Below are 17692 nucleotides of genomic sequence, written 5' to 3' on the forward strand. Positions count from 1 at the left end.
ATGTTTAGTAATCTTGAACAAATCTGAAGTTAACTGATGGAAAAAAAAAAGAAAAACAGAAAAAAATATGAATGTACATGATTTGATAGTGTTTTTTTGTGCGCACACTTTTTCACCACAAGATGCAGCTGGTTTTTTCTTCATAACTAATTCAGATTGTTAAAACAGAATATCAACCAATATGAAATAGTTCCTAGACAGAATTTGTTAAAAATCCATTAAAAAGGGATTTACATTAGATCCCCTTTTTATGCACCAGATTATCGACCATAAACCCTTTTCTCTTTTTTTTATTCTTCTGAAAGTATAAAAATACATCGGAGAAGTGCTGTATTGTACATTTGAAGAAAGTACAGAATCTTAAAAACTTTGCAACGTGCACAACTTAAAAATATGAATAGTGCAGTTTGCATCTCAGTCCTGGGAATGGATTAGTCAATTTCATACGTGCACTGAAATCCTGAAATATTGTAAATATATATATTAGAGTGGTAGCAGAAATGTTTGCATCATGTGCTCAAGGCTGTTTGGCGATTTTCCACCCAGGACCCTAATAAAACCTCCACATTAACCGGTAATAAAACAGAATATTTCTGAACTTTTTCAGGAGCTGCAAATGTGAGTGACCTGTACGCTGCTTCCTGCTGTTGTTGACATCTCATATCATGACAACAAGGAGCCTCATCTGCTGTTCATAATGTGTAGTAAATAAAAAAGTGATTTGCCTTGGTGTAGTTTCACCATATAACGCACCATCATGTGTTGTAACCCCTGCACCTCCTCCCTCACATTTCTAGGAGGAAGAGTAAATCCTGCCATGATGTCTTTGTATAAACAGCACTTGATCTGTCTGGACTGTCTCCTGAAAATCTCCTCTATTCATGTGATAACATGTTTGATTTTTTTAATAATCATTTTTCCAGCCAAGCTAAACGCCTTATTTTTCACTCATGGGTGTTCCAAACTGTGCACTTTGGACCCAGGAAAAAACTTCCAGACTAAAGACACAGATGACAGAACGCGTCTCTGGTTGCATCGCAGGGGAAATAAATCAAAATAAAATACAAGATGAGTGGGGAGGGGATTTACTGATCAGAGCAGATTAATGGCAAAACGTTTGGATTCTGATAACTGGCTGCTAAACTGGTGCATCCCCAATGATTAACAACACTGGTTAAAAAAAGTTGGAAAAGTGTGAAAAACGTAAATGAAAACAGAATGCAATGACCTTTAGTTGGAATTCAGTCTATTCATTCATTGGAGCCTATCCCAGGTTCAAACCTCCCCCAGGCCGAGGCTCGAACCAGCGACCTTCTTGCTGTGAGGCTGCGGTGCTAACCATCACACCACCGTTCAGTCTGTGCAATTTAAATATTTCTGGACCCAGTTTATCTCAGATTGGTGAACCTCTGTCCATCTTTACATCTGAGAGACTCTGCCTCTCTGAAATGCTCTTTTCGACCCATTTTCTACTATTAGCATTTTACATAGCATCCCAACTTGTAGGATCTTTGTATGTTTGTCAGTGTATATTTGTAAATAATGATTCTCACAAGGTTGAGCATGCTGCGCAGCATGCCCAGCAGGAGGAAGGCAGCCTCGGTGCACATGCTGTGGATGGAGCCCACCACTGTCCCACTGGAAGCCGGCATGCCGAAGATGAACGTCCAGATAGAGTCCAGGTCAAACTGCAGGGACAAACACACAAACAAGGGTAACACACAGTCACATTTATTAAAACTGCTAACTGTATTTGAGGACATGTGTGAGTAATATTTGGATTTGAGGATTTTTAATGTTTAGTTTATTTTCTTTTGATTTTTTTCTTTTCCTTTGACAATAAAAAGAATAAAAAAAATTTTAATAAATGGTTAAAAAAAAAAGTTAATAATATAGTAACAGTAGTAAAATGTTCAGCATTAATGAGATAAACACTTACTTTTAGCCTTACATACCCAAACCAAGTGGCAGAGATGGCTCAGGTAGGCTTATTTTCAGAAATGTTTAATAAAATTTATCATAACAGCTTAAAAAAAGCTCTAACAAATAGTAGAGCAGGAACATAAAGGGTTAACATTGATTATGAGTTTTAATTTATCACATAAATCGAAAGAAACAAGTGTTTTTGCTCAGAAATTATTTTAAGATCCATTACTAGTCAATCATCAATTCAAAATGATCTCATTCACTGATTTTGACCTCTGACTGATCAGCTCCAGAGAAAACCTGATATTTTTGTTTTTGTTTGGACACATGTCATATAATGCACGACAGATCAGATAACATTTACGCACGTAATTTGATGTCATGGAGACTTAAAACTGCAGAAGAAACGAAATATTAGTTATTAGTGGAAAGAAAAAAGTTGGGTATACTAACATGTACCTGCAGGCTGTCTGGCAGCTCGATGACGGGCTGCTGCAGGAAGAGCGCCATGAGGAGGAAGTACAGCTCAGGAACATTGGTGTGTTTGGGCAGCAGCGTCTGCAGAACAGGGAATCCTGGGAAATGACAGGCGTCCCTGTTGATCTCTCGCACTGTGGAGCGTCCACCAGCACTCCGACCCACATTGAAGCCTAAAGAGGATGTTTACAGAGGTTAAGAGAGGAGTTAAAAGTAAAAATAAGAAAAAATATTGTAGAAAAAAACAGGTTAAATTATTGCTAAAACTTTCTGACTTAGGCACCTACAGGCGGCTCTCAACAAAGCAGTCTGCACCTGGTTCAGGGTTCAACGTAGCAGGATTATGAGGGAGAATACTTCATTATACCATTATAATAATCAAATTTAAGTTGGTATTTACAAAGATTTTTTGAACTAAATCTAAGGGCTTCCTTACAGCACGCAGTATTTAGTGGTTTCCAAAGCAAAAAGCAATGGTTCTCAACCTGCAACAATTTCTTTGGGGGGAATTTTGAATTTCAGAATCACAGATTGGCTGAATCCATAAACTGTGAGGAGGTTGAAAACCACTCAGCTTAAAGAGGGATGGGAGGGGGGCACTAAGATGGCAGCAGGGAGAGCAGGAAGGCAAAGAATGAGAAGACGAACCCTTGGCTGTGCGGCGCACAAACTGCACAGCTTTCTGTTTACTGAATGATGGCCAACTCCGACGGAGAGCGTTGCCAGAGTGAGGAGAAGCGTCTGCTGAGCCACGTTACAACATACAGTATTTACACTGAACATTATTATGGGATGCTTCTGACTAACGCTGGAGGGAGTGATGGAAAAATTAAACATCTTAAATATTTACCAAAAGGCTGAAATGTTTTATTTAAAATCAGGCAAATGTCTTCCTGAGATGATTACCTAACATTACGGTGTTTGAGTTTGCACTCACCCAGCACCGTGCCGATCTTATTGGTCAGGACCGAGTCGGTGTGGTCCAGCCAGCCTCCTCCACACAGGCCCTCTTTGAAGCGGTTGAGGATGGACTGGTTGGACAGCAGCACCACGAGGATCCACAGGGCCACGGTCACTGTGCTCGAGTGGAGATGTTCTTCCATGAACATCAACAGCCAATCAAAGCCGAGCGTCCTCACTAGCTCCTCACAGGCCCTGCAGGGATATACGTAGAAAGTCAAACAGTGGTCTACAGGTAATGCAGCCTCCTGGTGTTGGGGGTGCTCCAATCATAGCAAAAAAAGTCCCAGAAACATTAGTGTTTTACATAAAAACTGGAACTTTAATTCTGGGTATGGTTCAAAACAATGAGCAATGACCAATGTGTTAAAACCCACAATATATTACCAACCATTCAAAAGTTTATCATGGGTGTACAACAAGGCTCTGTTTTAGAGCCGCTGCTCTTTTTAATACATAAATGAGGTAGCAAATAGATGTCAAGACCTTTAGAGTCAAATGTATGCAGATGATGCTGATGTTTGCGCTCATCAGCCACTTTATTCAGTACAACTGATTTAATTCAGTTCGACTCGACTCTATTTGTATAGCACCAGTTCACAGCAAAGTCATCTCAAGGCAGAAAACCAATTCATCATGATCCAACCAGTGCTCAAACAAGCCAATTAATAAAAAACAGCAGCTTAGCTAAGGAAAACAACATACTGCAACATACTCCACTTCGATTCAATCCCTGATCCTGAGCATGCACAGGGCGGCGGGTTGCTAATCAGCCAATCACACGGCAGCAACTCAATACGTTTAGTCATATAGACACGGTCAAGACTGCTCCCCAGTAAAATCTAGTAGAGATGTAAAATACTGAGCTGAATATCCCAATCGGGATTATCAAAAATTAAGTAATTAGTTAAGATGACTTGCTGAAGTTTAAACTGACCATCATAATGGGGAAGAAAGAGGAGTTAAGTGACTTATTAGCAGCTTCATCCAGTGCACTTATTGTTTATTTTTTATGTGGCCACGGCCAAAATATCTGAATTGGCTTCTCCATTTCCTGAGAAAGAGAATGCTAAAATATTTCTTAACTTTAAATATGTCATGACTCTGAGTATTAAGGTTATGGTTATTATTTTCTTAGTACAACTTCATTGGTGCAAATTAGCTATGTGAAGTCCTACGTACATAGCTCACAATGTCAAATTTATATTCTTTTTATTGGCTCCACGTTAAATCCTAGATAGAATTTAAAATCTTTACATATAAAACTCTCCATGGCCAAGCTGCATTTTATCTTAAAGAACTCTTTGCTCAGATTTTCCCAACATGGACTGCAGGTTTACTTGTTATTCCTGCAGGTTGTAAAAGTAGAATGGGAGGTCCCTCCATGGAACCAGCTCCCAGTTTGGCTTCAGGAAGCAGACACCCTATCTACCTCTAAGATTAGGCCTCAAATATTCTCATTTTCATGATGCACTGGGCTCCTCTCTCCTTTTTTACTGCCTATGTATAAGTATATGACCTTGTTGTCATTAATTTATTTTTCTTCTTGTTCTCAGTAGGCATCCCTGGTTTAGTTACGGTCTTTGTTGACCCCTCTTTCCTGTCCTCACAACCCCCACCTGGTCGAAGCTGATGGCCGTCTTTTCTGGTTCTAGTTTTGATGGAGATTTTCTTTCCTGTTAAAAGAGTTTTTTCGTTTCCGCTGTCACCTGCCGCCGTGTAGATGCTCAGAATGGAGGATTGAATCGAAGAGAAGATGTGATACGGCTGTTCATTTCCTTACAATTATTACAAAATGTACTTGTGCGGATTTGTTTTAACTGGATCACAATGAATTGGCTTGAAGTGAACATGTCTGTAAAGTGCCTTGAGATGACTTTGTTGTGAATTGGTACTATACAAATAAAGCTAAATTTTATTTTATTGAATAGCAACAGCTGGATTTAAAGATATGATTTTAATGTATTTTCCCTGTCAAAATTAGGAGGAGGAGAGTGATGCTTACTGGGCATTAACTGTACACTTCTCCTTGGTGGTGAAGAGAAGCCTGAGCAGGTTTTCCAGCAGTCGGTTTCTCAGCAGGATCAGGCTGGCGGACAGGAGACCGCCAAAGTCGTCGTCATTACCTGCAGATGCAAGAAAAACGTTTTCAAAAGGGGGATTCAGGAACAGAAAGACTATCACAGTTTTATACGATACCAGACCCGTTACCTCCGTCAATCTTCTCCTCATTGTTGATTTCCATGACAACGAACTTCTCACACACAGCGAACGTGGGAAGTGTGGAGGAGATGAACTGGCCAAACCTGTGAGATGAAACTTTGTTTTAAGTCTTGAAGACATGAATGCTCTCTGAGCGTGTATGGGTGAATGAGTTTCTTACCGCAGCAGGTCGTATGGGTTGGGGAAGCCTTGCAGCAGCAGACTCAGCACGTTGCTGATGGCGGCCACCGTCGGCTGCGACAGCGACGTGTCTCTCAGCGTCAGCAGCAATCTCGGGATCAGCTGAAACTCCCTCAGAAGTTTGGCATTCTTGGCCGCCTCACTGTTCAAAACATCTTTTTGTTATTCTACATTCGATCTGGTGTTGTTTACAAGTCTGTTTGTGTTTTGGGGGGTTAAATAAGCTTTTGAAACTTGCCTGGATTCTGTCAGGAGTTCAATGAAATGCTCAAACAGAGAAAGATGAAGCTCATAGGGAGCGTGAAGCCACACCTGAGGAGCAGAAGGGACACAGTGAGAACTATGTAACTCAGTTTGTAAATACTTTTTTAGGTTCTGGTCAGAGTATTTATTGGAACTGTGAGTCACCTCAAAGTCACACAGCAGGTCCTGGAAGGCCATGGAGTTGGGAATGATGGAGGTCTCATGGCCGCTGTCGACTGTTCCTACCAGAGAGAAGGTGAGGTGGAGTATGTGGCTGTTCAGCAGTGAGCGCTTCTTCTTCAGCAGCATGGCTAGCAGCTAAAAGAGGAAATAAAACATTTTAGGTCCTTGCACCAGAATTTAGGTCATGATTCCAAATGGTGGTAAATCCTTCCTTTCATGTGTCGGATGTCCAACCTGGTAGCCTTTGATGCGCTCCATCTCCTTACTGGCCAGTGGGTTGCTTTTCACAACACACACTAAAGCTTTAACAGCTGCATAAAGCCCCTCTACATCTGATGCCATGGCAACCAGGCCCAAGATGGCAGCAGCTCCTCCAACGTACTGCAGGCTGGTGGCCACAGGTTTGGGCATGAAGGCGCGGACACCTGAAAGGTTAAGAAGGAGTGGAATCACACAAGAGAAGCCGGAAACAGGGTTAGTTGCTGGAGGTGGAGAGGTGGAGGTGGTTTACCTAAATATCCGATGACTGCAGCGCCAACGGTGCGTGCTGGTCCGTTCAGGTGGCCGGCAGCATTATGGATCAGTTTGACTGGAGTGGCATTTTCGTGAGAGGAAACAGCGAGCTGGAGATAGATGGAGGAAGATGTTCAGCTGGGTTAGTTTACCCTGTGTGTCTCTCCACGATGTGCCTAATAATCCCATTTGTCACTTGCTTAGTGAGGTATGAACCTCATTGGCTGCAGACATTAGTCAATGTTGGAACCTTCTAAAACAACCCAATTAGGATGACTTTAAAGCTTTTAATAAAGTTGGAATAAATAAAGCGGTAAGCACGTTTTATATTCCACATAAAATAGCATGTTATTAATGAACTGAAATTAATCTTGTTTTATTTTTTTCAGTTTAATTTAATTAGATTAAATCTTTCCTCTCTGCAACATTTGTAGAAAAACCTACATCGCACCGTTACCAAGGGAACAAGCTCTTTCTTTTATCAGTCAGTTGCATCAATCTGACACGACTTACTGGAAGTCGTGAGATGAACACTCAGTCAGACAGACAGGAAGCTTAATCACCAAACAACAGAAAAGACTGAAATAAATGTGACAACATGGAGGAACTAATCTCCCCGGATCTCGTGTTTCAAACTACCTGCATGGATCAGTTCATTTTAATAAAATACATCTTAATAAGTACAAACCGCACCTGTTACGACTCAACCCAGCACAAGATTCTCCTACAATCAGATTTAATTTAAGTATTTAATACAGTGTCCAGACTTTCTGACCCAGACTGACACAGTAACCTGTCTGACCTGCTTGGCGATGGCTTTGCTGTCCAGTTTGTTGTAGACTTTCCTGATTTTGGCCACAGTGAGAGTAGAGACAGACAGCGCGTAGAGGCTGAAAGAAACCTTCTCTTCCGGGACTAAAGCCACCGGGGTGGCTGGCACAACTTCTGTTTTTGAGTCTTTGCCTGACAGAAAGGAGGAAAATGGAGAAAAGTGCTAAAACAATCAGTAAACAGTCATTACAGGACATGATATGATGAAGGGGGACCACTCACAGGGAAGGTAGACAGCCTGAAAGCTTCCCACGTAGTCGGGTCCCAGTTCAAAGATGGCCGCAACACTGGTGGCGGGTAAGACCTCCTCCAGGAAGTGGCTGGGGCCGAGACGCCACACCAGGCTGGAGAGCTGCCGCTGGGCAGGCGGCGTCCCCACGTACCCATAAACGGTGCTCACCACAGGAGGGTTGGTGGAGCCAGAGCCCCCTGGAGCACTGTGGATGTAGTGCAGCTGGAGAGGAAGATGATGAAGTTTTCAAACAAAATGAGCAAAGTTAAATTTAAACACTGAAATCTGACATCTGTGTTGGAACGGAAACAGGACAAGGAGCAGAACCAAGATGATGTCATTATTTTTCTATCGTCAGTTTCCAAGGCATCCAGATACAGGCAGATTCAGGGTATAAAAACCCTGTAAAAAAAGACAGCTGCAGAACTAGTTTGCCGTTTCCTGAGTGTGCACCTCAGCAGGAAATGAAATTGCTGTTATCAGTGTGACTTGTGGTCTGTGGTCTAATCTCAGGACTCTAAAGTCCCCACACCACAAACCACAACACTGAGTTGAGACTGCTTATAGACTCATTTACAGATACAAAAGTACAAGAAAAGACATTGATATTTCACTGGATCGCCTTTAGCTTTGATTACGTCACGCATTCTTTGTGGCATCATTTTGATAAGCTTCCTCATTCATTTTCCTCCAAGATTGTATTGATGATGGGAGAGTTGGACCTCCAGCACATCAAAATATTTTCAGTGGAGTTCAGGTCTGGAGTCTGTGGTGGCTGATCCATGTGTGGAAATGTCTCCTGTTCCCTGAACCACTCTTTCACAATCTGGGCCCCATAAATCCTGGAATTGTCATCTTGGAATATGTCCGTGCCATCAGAGAAGATGGAATAACCTGCCCATTCAGTATATTCAGGTATCAGCTGACCTCATTCTTTGGACACATGATGTTGCTGAACCTAGAACTGAACCTAGACCTGACCAACTGCAGCAACCCCAGGTCATAGACTTGCCTCACAGGCTTGTACAGTAGGCACTACGCATGATGGCTGCATCACTTCATCTTCCTTTCTTCTCACCTTCATGCTCCCATCCCTCTGAAACAGGGTAAACCTGGTCTCATAGGACCACATGACCTTCTTCCATTGCTCCAGAGTCCAGTCTTTATGCTCCCTGGCAAACTAAAGCCTCTTTCTCTGGTTAGTAGTTTTTTCTATGGATACACAGATGTGTTTCAGTCCCTTAAGTTCTGTTTACATTGTTCATGTGGAAATGTTCTTACTTTCACTATTAAACACAGATCTGAGTTCTACTGCTGTTTTTCTTCTAATTTCACAGTGATCACCGATCACTAGACAAGTTTATTTGTACAACAAATTTCATGTACAAGACAATTCAAAGTGCTTTACATAAAACATTTAAAGCATTATAGATGGTGCAAAGACAGCATTCAGCTAACTATCACTATCATCCAGGATTTTTTTCTAGTCAGTCAGTTAACAATGTGTTGAGAAGTCTCAGCATTTCCTTAGATGTTTTCTCTGCTTGATGCCAATGATCTGAAATAGATTAACAGGTTTTCCGCAACCAGAGGACGTCTCTTCTGACATGGTTGTCTAAGAAGCTCCTCACTGCATTCGTTAGGGTTAATTAACAGCTGAAACATCATCATCCATGCAGGAATTATCCAATTGGAGGCTCTAAAATATGTGTTTAGTTAAATCCAGGTGGTTTCTGTGATTCTCACTGAGCCAAGTAATGATAAAAGTTGTGATATTTTGGTGCTCATTTTCAGTCATTAGCAGCCAAAAGGCCAACTCCAAACACAAAGCAATCAATGCTTTGCTATTTTAAGTTTCTAAACGTTTTTATCAATAATAAAGAAAAGTCTTCAGCCACCCAGGATTTCCATATCCTGTATGATGTCAGGAAAACAACAGGCTGTATATGAGGCAAACAACAGTGAACCCTGGGAGACAAGCTGATGCTAACTTTACCTTGACAGTATTGATGAGCTGTCCGTCGATGTACAGCGTGGCCATGCTGTTCTTCAGCATGCCCTTGCTCATGACCAGCACCAGGTGGTGCCACTGGCCCTCGGCGATCAGCTCTCCACAGCGGAAACGGGCGCAGCAGGGCAAGATCTCATAGAAGGAGGCTTCTTCGCTCGACTCGTCCGCTGCTTGATGGTGGAGGAAGCAGAGAGACGCAGGAAGCAGCGTCAGATACGTAAAAGCATGACCTCAGACTGACTGAAGCCCCAAAGAGGAAAAGTTTTATAACGCTGATATCCTTCATTAAATATGAAAATGTGTTATATATGTATTACATAAATCATGTATGCCAGGTTTAGAGAAAGGTTAACAGTTGTACACACACGTTCGCCGGCCATGTCATTAGTTCCACCAAACTACCGGTTAGACCCATGAACTGTAGCCGGGTGGGGTCTTCTGCTGCTGTAGCATGTAGTATTAATGCCTTGGTTATATATTTTTTATATAAATATGTTTCTTTTATACTTGAAAAAAATGTGTGAATACCATGAATAAAGTCCGGCTTTATATAAAGTGGAGTCTGCTTTTAACCCACTGGTAGACGTCCTAAGGCAGGGGTGTCAAACTGCTGTCCTCAAGGGCCACTATCCTGCAGGTTTTAGTTTTATCCTTGCTCCAACACACCTGAATAAAATCAGATGGATCCAACGGATTCTTCTTTACAATAACCCATTAATTTCAATCAGGTGTGTTAGATCAGGAAAAAAATGAAAACCTGCAGGATACCGGCCCTCGAGGACAGGGGTCTGACACCCCTGTCCTAAGGGCAGGACATTACAAATAAATATATATTTTACTCAGTTTCCCTTCCAAGTACCTTCACGTTATAAACCACTGGAAATCTAAGATTCTTGAGATCTGAATGACGTAAACCCCTAGAGGCCACAATCATAACTGCAGATCCAGTTAACACTTATTTCAGTCTTCTGCTGCTTCAAGCTTGGACGTGTTGTGTGTTCAGAGATGCTTTTCCAGTCCTTATCTGACTTCCTGTTGTCTTTCTATCATCTCCAACCAGTCTGCCCATTCTCCTCTGACCTGACATCAACCAGACATTCTGGTCCAGACAACTGCTGCTCACTGGATATTTTCTCTTCTTCAGACCATCTCTGTAAACACTAGAGATGGTTGTGTGTGAAAATCCCAGTAAATACTCAGACCAGCAACCACATTCAAAGTCACTTAAACCCTCTTTCTTCCTCATTCTGAAGCTCAGCAAGTCATCTTCACCATGTCTAAATGACCTAATACACCAAGTTGCTGCCATGTGATTGGCTGATTAGATATGTGTTAACAAGCGGTGAAGCTGATGAAGTGGGCTGCTTCTTTAATCCCTGTAAACACCACGTTGTGCAGTAAAGAAAGAAAGTTGTTGCTGCTCTCACAGTATGTCTGCAGCAGCTCCTCCTTGGTGGAGACGGTGAGCGAACGGTCTTTGGCTGACAGAACCACGGCCAGACAGACGTAGTGCTGCTCTGAGGAGTTGGCCCGGCGGACGATGGTCAGCAGCCGCACCGGGTGGGCCTGAGGAGCCGCGCTGAAGCGCTCCACGCAGAACCAGGTGGAGTAGCTCAGGCCTGACGGAGGAGGGAACAGGCGCTCACCTGGATGAGACGGAGGAAAAACAACTCTTCACTTTTTTACTTCATTCAACATTTTCCAAGCTTAAAAAAGTATTTTATACGAAGTTTAATCTTTATGTCTCAGCAGTTAGTATCTGATCTGAAGTCAATGATTTTGTCTTTAAATCAGCGTGTTTTAAATGTGCTGCATGACACTGCAATAAAAAATAAAGATAACTTGTTCTATCTTTTCTCTCTTTCTTACTAAATAATCTGACTTCAGTTTGTATGATGAGTCAGTTCAGGTGGTCAGGATTACTACACACATGTGGAAATACACACGTATGTACATTTAAAAATAACCGAAAACTGATCATACAGTAAAATATTGTATATTTAACTCCCAGATACCTTTAATTAAATTTTTTATGATTTTGTAGATCCATTGTGATGAATGTGTAAATGAGAAAATATGTAAAATAAATTAAATATGTAAATAAAATAATAAAATGCAAGAAAAAATAGATTAAAATATTAAATATAATGTGTAAGATAATGGACATGTAAAATACATTTGATATATAAATTTTTTAAAAATCTATCAATTTCATAAATAGATCAATAAAAATGTATAACATTTATATAAATGTAAATATATAGTAATATATAAATATGTAAATATATATTAAAAATGTAAATGTATAACTGAGTCAAAATGTTATCTTAAATTTCTGGTTATTTATAATGTCTTCTCAAATGAAAGTTAATTAAAAGTAAAGATGATGATAAAGTTCTTTATTTTCATTATTTACAGGTTATCAGGCGGTTATTTTACTGCTCTACTGGAGCTCAGATTGGGCTCCATGTGGCCTCTGGACCACACCCCTGGTTTAGGGGCTACCGGGCTGAAAAGTTTTCCCTCAGGGGGAACAGTGATGCAAAAAGTTTGAGAACCACAGCTTTAAATTTAAGCTTGAGGACGAAGGCAGACACTGACTTGAATTACTTCTGGAGCAAAATCACAGCGACAGATTTGAAGTGTTAAAACTTGAAGTTTCTCATTTTGTCTGTAATTTTGTTCTGCTTCATGTTATCAGAGTTGACCTTTGCAGAGAGAATGTTGACATATTGTAATGTGACCTAATGGAGGTTTAAAGCTGCAGCTGCTTCCTTCCAAAAAATATATTCATCCTGAAAGTGTTTGTTCTTTTAGGCAAGCCTAAAATCGTCATTTATTCTTCACTAGTAACACATATACTGATATTTAAACACCTTGGAAATCTTCACTATGACTTCTAAAGTATTCAAGTAGACCTTGTTATGGATAGAAATGTTGGAGCAGAGGTCTATAAACTAGGCAAAGGACTCAAAGGGTGGAGAATTGAACTTTTTTAGCAGTGTGAACTTCAACCTCAGGATGAAGCAGTTATTCAACAGGTTGTCTGAACAAATCATAATTAGTCCACAAGCTCCTGAACGAGCCAACAATGAACTCCAGCCTGAAGGAAAATGTTTATTTCATGTGTATCTGTCGGCTGTTGGTAAAAGAGCTCCGAGCTCCAGGGCAGAATAATATTTTCATGATGATGAAGTCATCCACAGATGGGTTGGATAGGAGTGAAAGAGGAGAGGGGATCAGGGGAATGAGGGAGGGATGGACTGAGAAACAGGACAGATTCAGGGCAAGAAGAAAAGGGATTGGACACTGATATAAGCAATGAAAAGGAAAATATGAGTGACAGGAAAGAAGAAGGGAGGAAAAGAGCATGATCTATAAATAGAGCTGGGAGACTGGCTGGAGAAGACAGGAGGGGAGCAGCGGGGGTGAAGTGCAGAGAGGATAAACAGGTAAACAGATGGAGGAGTGATAGTTATGTACGAGTGGATGAGGAGAGGAGCCTCGCTGTGTTTCATAAATATTAAATGAGCCTTCACTCTGAAAATTCAACCATCACGTCACAGGTTAATTTTATATCTGCCGTCAGAAAAAACAACTATTCTTTCACATGGATGGGTAATGTGTTTTACAACAAACAGAAACTCCATCATTCTGAATTAAATTCTCAATGACAGCTTCGGCTTTTTCAGCCTCAGATATGAAAGTAGAAATCATCGCTTCATTTGGCTGAAAAGAGTTTTTAGTTTCTCTTTTGCATGAATAAATAAAGAAAACGGAGAATAAGAGACAAAAAAACGGCAAGAGGTTTGAATGTCAGCGTGTTCAAAGATGAAGATGAGTGCGTGTGAAGCAGGAGAACATGTCGCATAATTACAAAAATACTGTGTGTAGGGAGAAACGATCCACACACACCTGGGCCTATGTGAATAATTAGTTCCTCAACCTAATAACTGGTTGCACCACAACTGGCTGTAACAACTGTAATCAAGTGTTTGCAGTAACTAAGAGTCTTTCACGTCGCTGCGGAGGAGTTTCATCCCACTCTTCCTTACGGGATCGTTTGAATTTAGCCGCACTGCAGGGTGTACCCGGCTTTTAGTTTGGTTTATAAAGGCTTTGATTTGTGCCTTAGTGGCCTTGATTTGACAGTAGCTGGACAGGAAAGGGGGTCAAAGAGAGAGCAATGACATGCAGCAAAGGGCCCCAGGACACCCCACCCTGTGTAACCCCCAGTACACCAAAATTAATATAGAGTTAAAAAAAAACAAAAAACTAAATACATGGTTGAAAAAACCATGAAAAAAAAGAAAAAAGAAAAAGACTGGCACAAAATAAAGTACAATTAAATATGAAATAAATGAATATCAATAGATTAATAAAGATGGATAATGAATAAATAAAGTCATACATATGAGTGAATAAAAGCAAGTAATAAATCAAACAGAATAAATTCATATAAAGAAATAAAGTTGCATAATGTTGCATTTATTTTGCAATATATTTATGATTATATTTTTAACTGTATTGTCTGGGTTGTGTTATTTTCTCATGTTCTTTTTAAACAAGTGTTTTATTTCCCCCTCTGTAGTATCATAAATAATATCGAGTATGGAGCACCATCCTTAGTATCGGTATCGAGTTTGAAATTTTAACATCATAACAACCCGATTAACGGGACGCACGCCTTCTAAAAAGTCCCACTTTTGTCTCATCAGTCCACAGAATATTTTCCTAAAGGTCTTGTAGATCATTAGGATGTTTTTAGGCAAACAGGCATTTGTGGTTTTTATGGTCTGTTTTCATCTTAGAACTCTCCCATGTTTGCCCAGTTTCTTTCTTAGAGAAAGCTTTAGATGTTTTTATGCGGATAATGGCTCTCACATTTATTTAATTCTCAAACAGAATAAAACAGAAAAATGACCCAACACAAAGAGGCATTTTTACCTGTTCCCATCCCGCTCAGCACTGCTCCATCGCTGACTCCGGAGGTGTTGGTGTTGTTGGTGGGGGCGTTGTGGGGCGCCAGGCTGGGTAGAAACAGGCACCTACACAGGACAGCAGAGGAAAGATTAATGGCTGCCAACTCAGGAAACAGCTGTGACAGAAACAAAACATGTCAGCTAACATACGCTGTCTCTGTAAAAAGAGATTTACAGCATGTTTGCTGTTACAGCTGCTCTGCAGCAGCTCCATCCCTCAGATAAACTTTGAGGAAAACTCATCCGAACCCACAAACAACAGCCGGGGTTTTTTAGCTGCTTTGAGACACAGAAGCCTTGTAACATGCAAATTTCAACCACTTAATACCCAAAGATTAATAATGTATGAGGTGAGAGTGAAAGTGGGATGAAAGCACATTTTCAGGCTCTTTTTTTTTTTTTTATAAAGAAATGAGCTCATACTCGTTGCATCTCTTTGCTCTTGAGCTCAGGTTAAAGCTGATAATATCCCAATTAATTCCAAAGAAAACGAGGACAAGCAAAGAAAACAAAGTCTACTGCGTGTTTGCTGTCGTCTAGTTGTTAAGGGAATTTTCTAGGGAACAAAGACGGGCAAAGATTCAACAAAATGACAAAGAATTCTACTTGTGAGGCTAATTCACTGCTCCTCAGACAAGCTGCCATTTCTATTCTCTAATCATCCCGAAGCAGCACTGAAGACACCAGAAATGAACTTGAGCATTTAAGGATGCCACTTTTTGATTTATCTTTAAATGTTTGAAGGTGCTGCAATTAGTTAAAGAATGAAGCACAACAAAGTGGAACTGAAGAGCGATAGAGTCAAATTTATACCAGATATAAACTCAACAACCGGTTTACTAGGATTCCCACACACAACCATCTCTAGGGTTTCCAGAGATGGTCTGAAGAAGAGAAAATATCCAGCAAGCAGCAGTTGTCTGGATCAGGATGTCTTGTTAATGTCAGAGGTCAGAGGAGAATGGGCAGACTGGTTGGAGATGATAGAAAGACAACAGGAAGTCAAATCAGCACTGGTTCCAACCAAGGTCTGCAGAACAACATCTCTGAACACACAACACGTCCAGCCTTGAAGCAGATGGGCTACAGCAGCAGAAGACACACCGGGTGCCTCCTGTCAGCTAAGAACAGGAAACTGAGGCTACAGTTCACACACACTCACCAACACTGGACAACAGAAGATGGAGAAACGTTGCTGGTCTGATGAGTCTCCATTTCAGCTCCACATTCAGATGCTAGGCTCAGAATTTGGTGGAAACTTAATGAAAACATGGATCCATGGAGGTATTTTCTTGGCCCACTTTGGTCCCCTTAGTACCAACATGACCTGGTTTAACCAGCACAGCCTACCTGAGTATTGTTGCTGACCATGTCCATCCCTTTATGACCACAGTGGAGCATCTTCTGATGCTACTTCCAGCAGGATAATGCACCATGTCACAAAGCTCAGATCATCTCTGTTATGGTCAAGAAACTAGTTAATGAGTTCACTGGACTCCAGAAGAGCAGAGTTTTTAATTATTTTATTTATTCATTAAATAATTTCTTAACTAATAACATTGCCATGTCGGGATGTGTAATACGTACATTTGCCTTATTGCTATGTTACTGGTTTATTATCATGTGCGTTTTAATTTGTGCCCTAGCAAATGTAATGCAGTTGCCTCATGACTTTACAGCCCAATAGAAATTTTCTTCAGGGTAACAACATTTATCTCATCATGGATCTGCAGCAACTGTGTGATGCTGTCATGTCAATACGGAGCAAAATGTTTCCAACACTTCGTTGAATCTATGACACTAAGAATTAAGGCAGTTCTGAAGAAAAAGGGATCAAACCCGCGACTAGCGAGGTGAACCTGATAACATAACAGGTTTGTGTTCACAAACATCTTAAAAAAAGTTTTTATTAGAGCTGTGTTGTCTGTACTGTCGGAGGCTAAAAGTGACCTGATTGTTTTTGTATGTTTTTTAAAATGTCCCCTTTTTGTTTTTCCACCTACATAGAAGGGCGGGAGATCAGGATTGTTCCCGGTACAGCATCCCTGAGGCTCATCATTCACCAGAATGCTTCCTAAGGACTGACACCACTCTGACCTTCTGTCCACCAACCAGCTGCAAAGCAACTCCACACGTCCTTCCTCCATCCTAACTCATCACTCTGATGAAATATACAAAAAGAAACCCAAACTTCGCTACACCCCCATCTTTTTACACCGACAGCGTCTTCCTCGCCCCCTTCTGAGACGCTGGCAGGGTGAGTGTGCTTTCATGAGTCGTGCTGTGTGTAAGCATGACAGTGTGAGGTATTTTATGTGTGTATGTGGGAGCATGTGTGTGTGACTCCTAATAGCAGCAGCAGCAGCAGCAGCATCAATATTTCATGTTGACAGATGGGAGAAAGTGGGCCACTGCTTCGCTGCCGGAGCTGCTGCTTTTTCCATCTTTTCAGGAGAACCTCCACAATCTATTTTAAGGCTGCAACAGCGACGAACCAAGCAGCAAAGAAAAGAAATGGATCAGGAAGTGTGATCACTGAGGGGTTTCCAAAAGCAGGCGACTTGATCTGGATGATTTGCAGAAGTGATAAATTTGCTGTTTTTGATCTGCTCCAGTGTGCCTGACTTGACAACCCTTTTAGAGCTATTAGAGAATCTTCTGATAAATGTAAAACCTGACAATTAACTTCTGATCCTTCAAAACGTACACTATTTCTTTCTATAGAAGTGTTTTTGCAGCCTGGGCCAGTTAATATGACGATGAGTATGTGAAGACTGACCCATCCGAGAGAACAGGGAAATGGAAGTGTTTGACAGTATGGTGGAAAGTAAGGGATCTTTTGGTGTGTGGTAGTCTAAGCTTGGCTTGCTGTGTGTGCTGATGTGAGCTCTCACTGAGGTAATGTATGATCATCTTTACGTGTTACTCTGA

At 41.0% G+C, this 17692-nt stretch overlaps 1 protein-coding gene across 4 annotated transcripts in view; it reads right to left on the bottom strand.

Moving 5' to 3' along the window:
• The window catches only part of wdfy3 (WD repeat and FYVE domain containing 3), a 115239-nt gene that overhangs the window by 31901 nt on the left and 65646 nt on the right, over window positions 1-17692 (bottom strand). For 2 of the 4 annotated variants that reach the window (XM_041999994.1, XM_041999991.1), the window contains 15 exons: window positions 14727-14827; window positions 11207-11425; window positions 9765-9949; window positions 7759-7990; window positions 7508-7668; window positions 6704-6815; window positions 6427-6617; window positions 6175-6327; window positions 6005-6078; window positions 5747-5908; window positions 5575-5669; window positions 5369-5489; window positions 3341-3558; window positions 2380-2576; window positions 1554-1688 (listed from right to left, as the gene is read on the bottom strand). In XM_041999994.1, coding sequence (XP_041855928.1) covers window positions 1554-1688; window positions 2380-2576; window positions 3341-3558; window positions 5369-5489; window positions 5575-5669; window positions 5747-5908; window positions 6005-6078; window positions 6175-6327; window positions 6427-6617; window positions 6704-6815; window positions 7508-7668; window positions 7759-7990; window positions 9765-9949; window positions 11207-11425; window positions 14727-14827 — 2356 coding nt within the window. The remainder of the gene's footprint in view (window positions 1-1553; window positions 1689-2379; window positions 2577-3340; window positions 3559-5368; window positions 5490-5574; window positions 5670-5746; window positions 5909-6004; window positions 6079-6174; window positions 6328-6426; window positions 6618-6703; window positions 6816-7507; window positions 7669-7758; window positions 7991-9764; window positions 9950-11206; window positions 11426-14726; window positions 14828-17692) is intronic. The other 2 variants (XM_041999992.1, XM_041999993.1) reach the window with 2 other exon arrangements.

This window comes from Melanotaenia boesemani, chromosome 11, assembly GCF_017639745.1.
Source record: "Melanotaenia boesemani isolate fMelBoe1 chromosome 11, fMelBoe1.pri, whole genome shotgun sequence".
Classification (NCBI taxonomy): Eukaryota; Metazoa; Chordata; class Actinopteri; order Atheriniformes; family Melanotaeniidae; genus Melanotaenia; species Melanotaenia boesemani.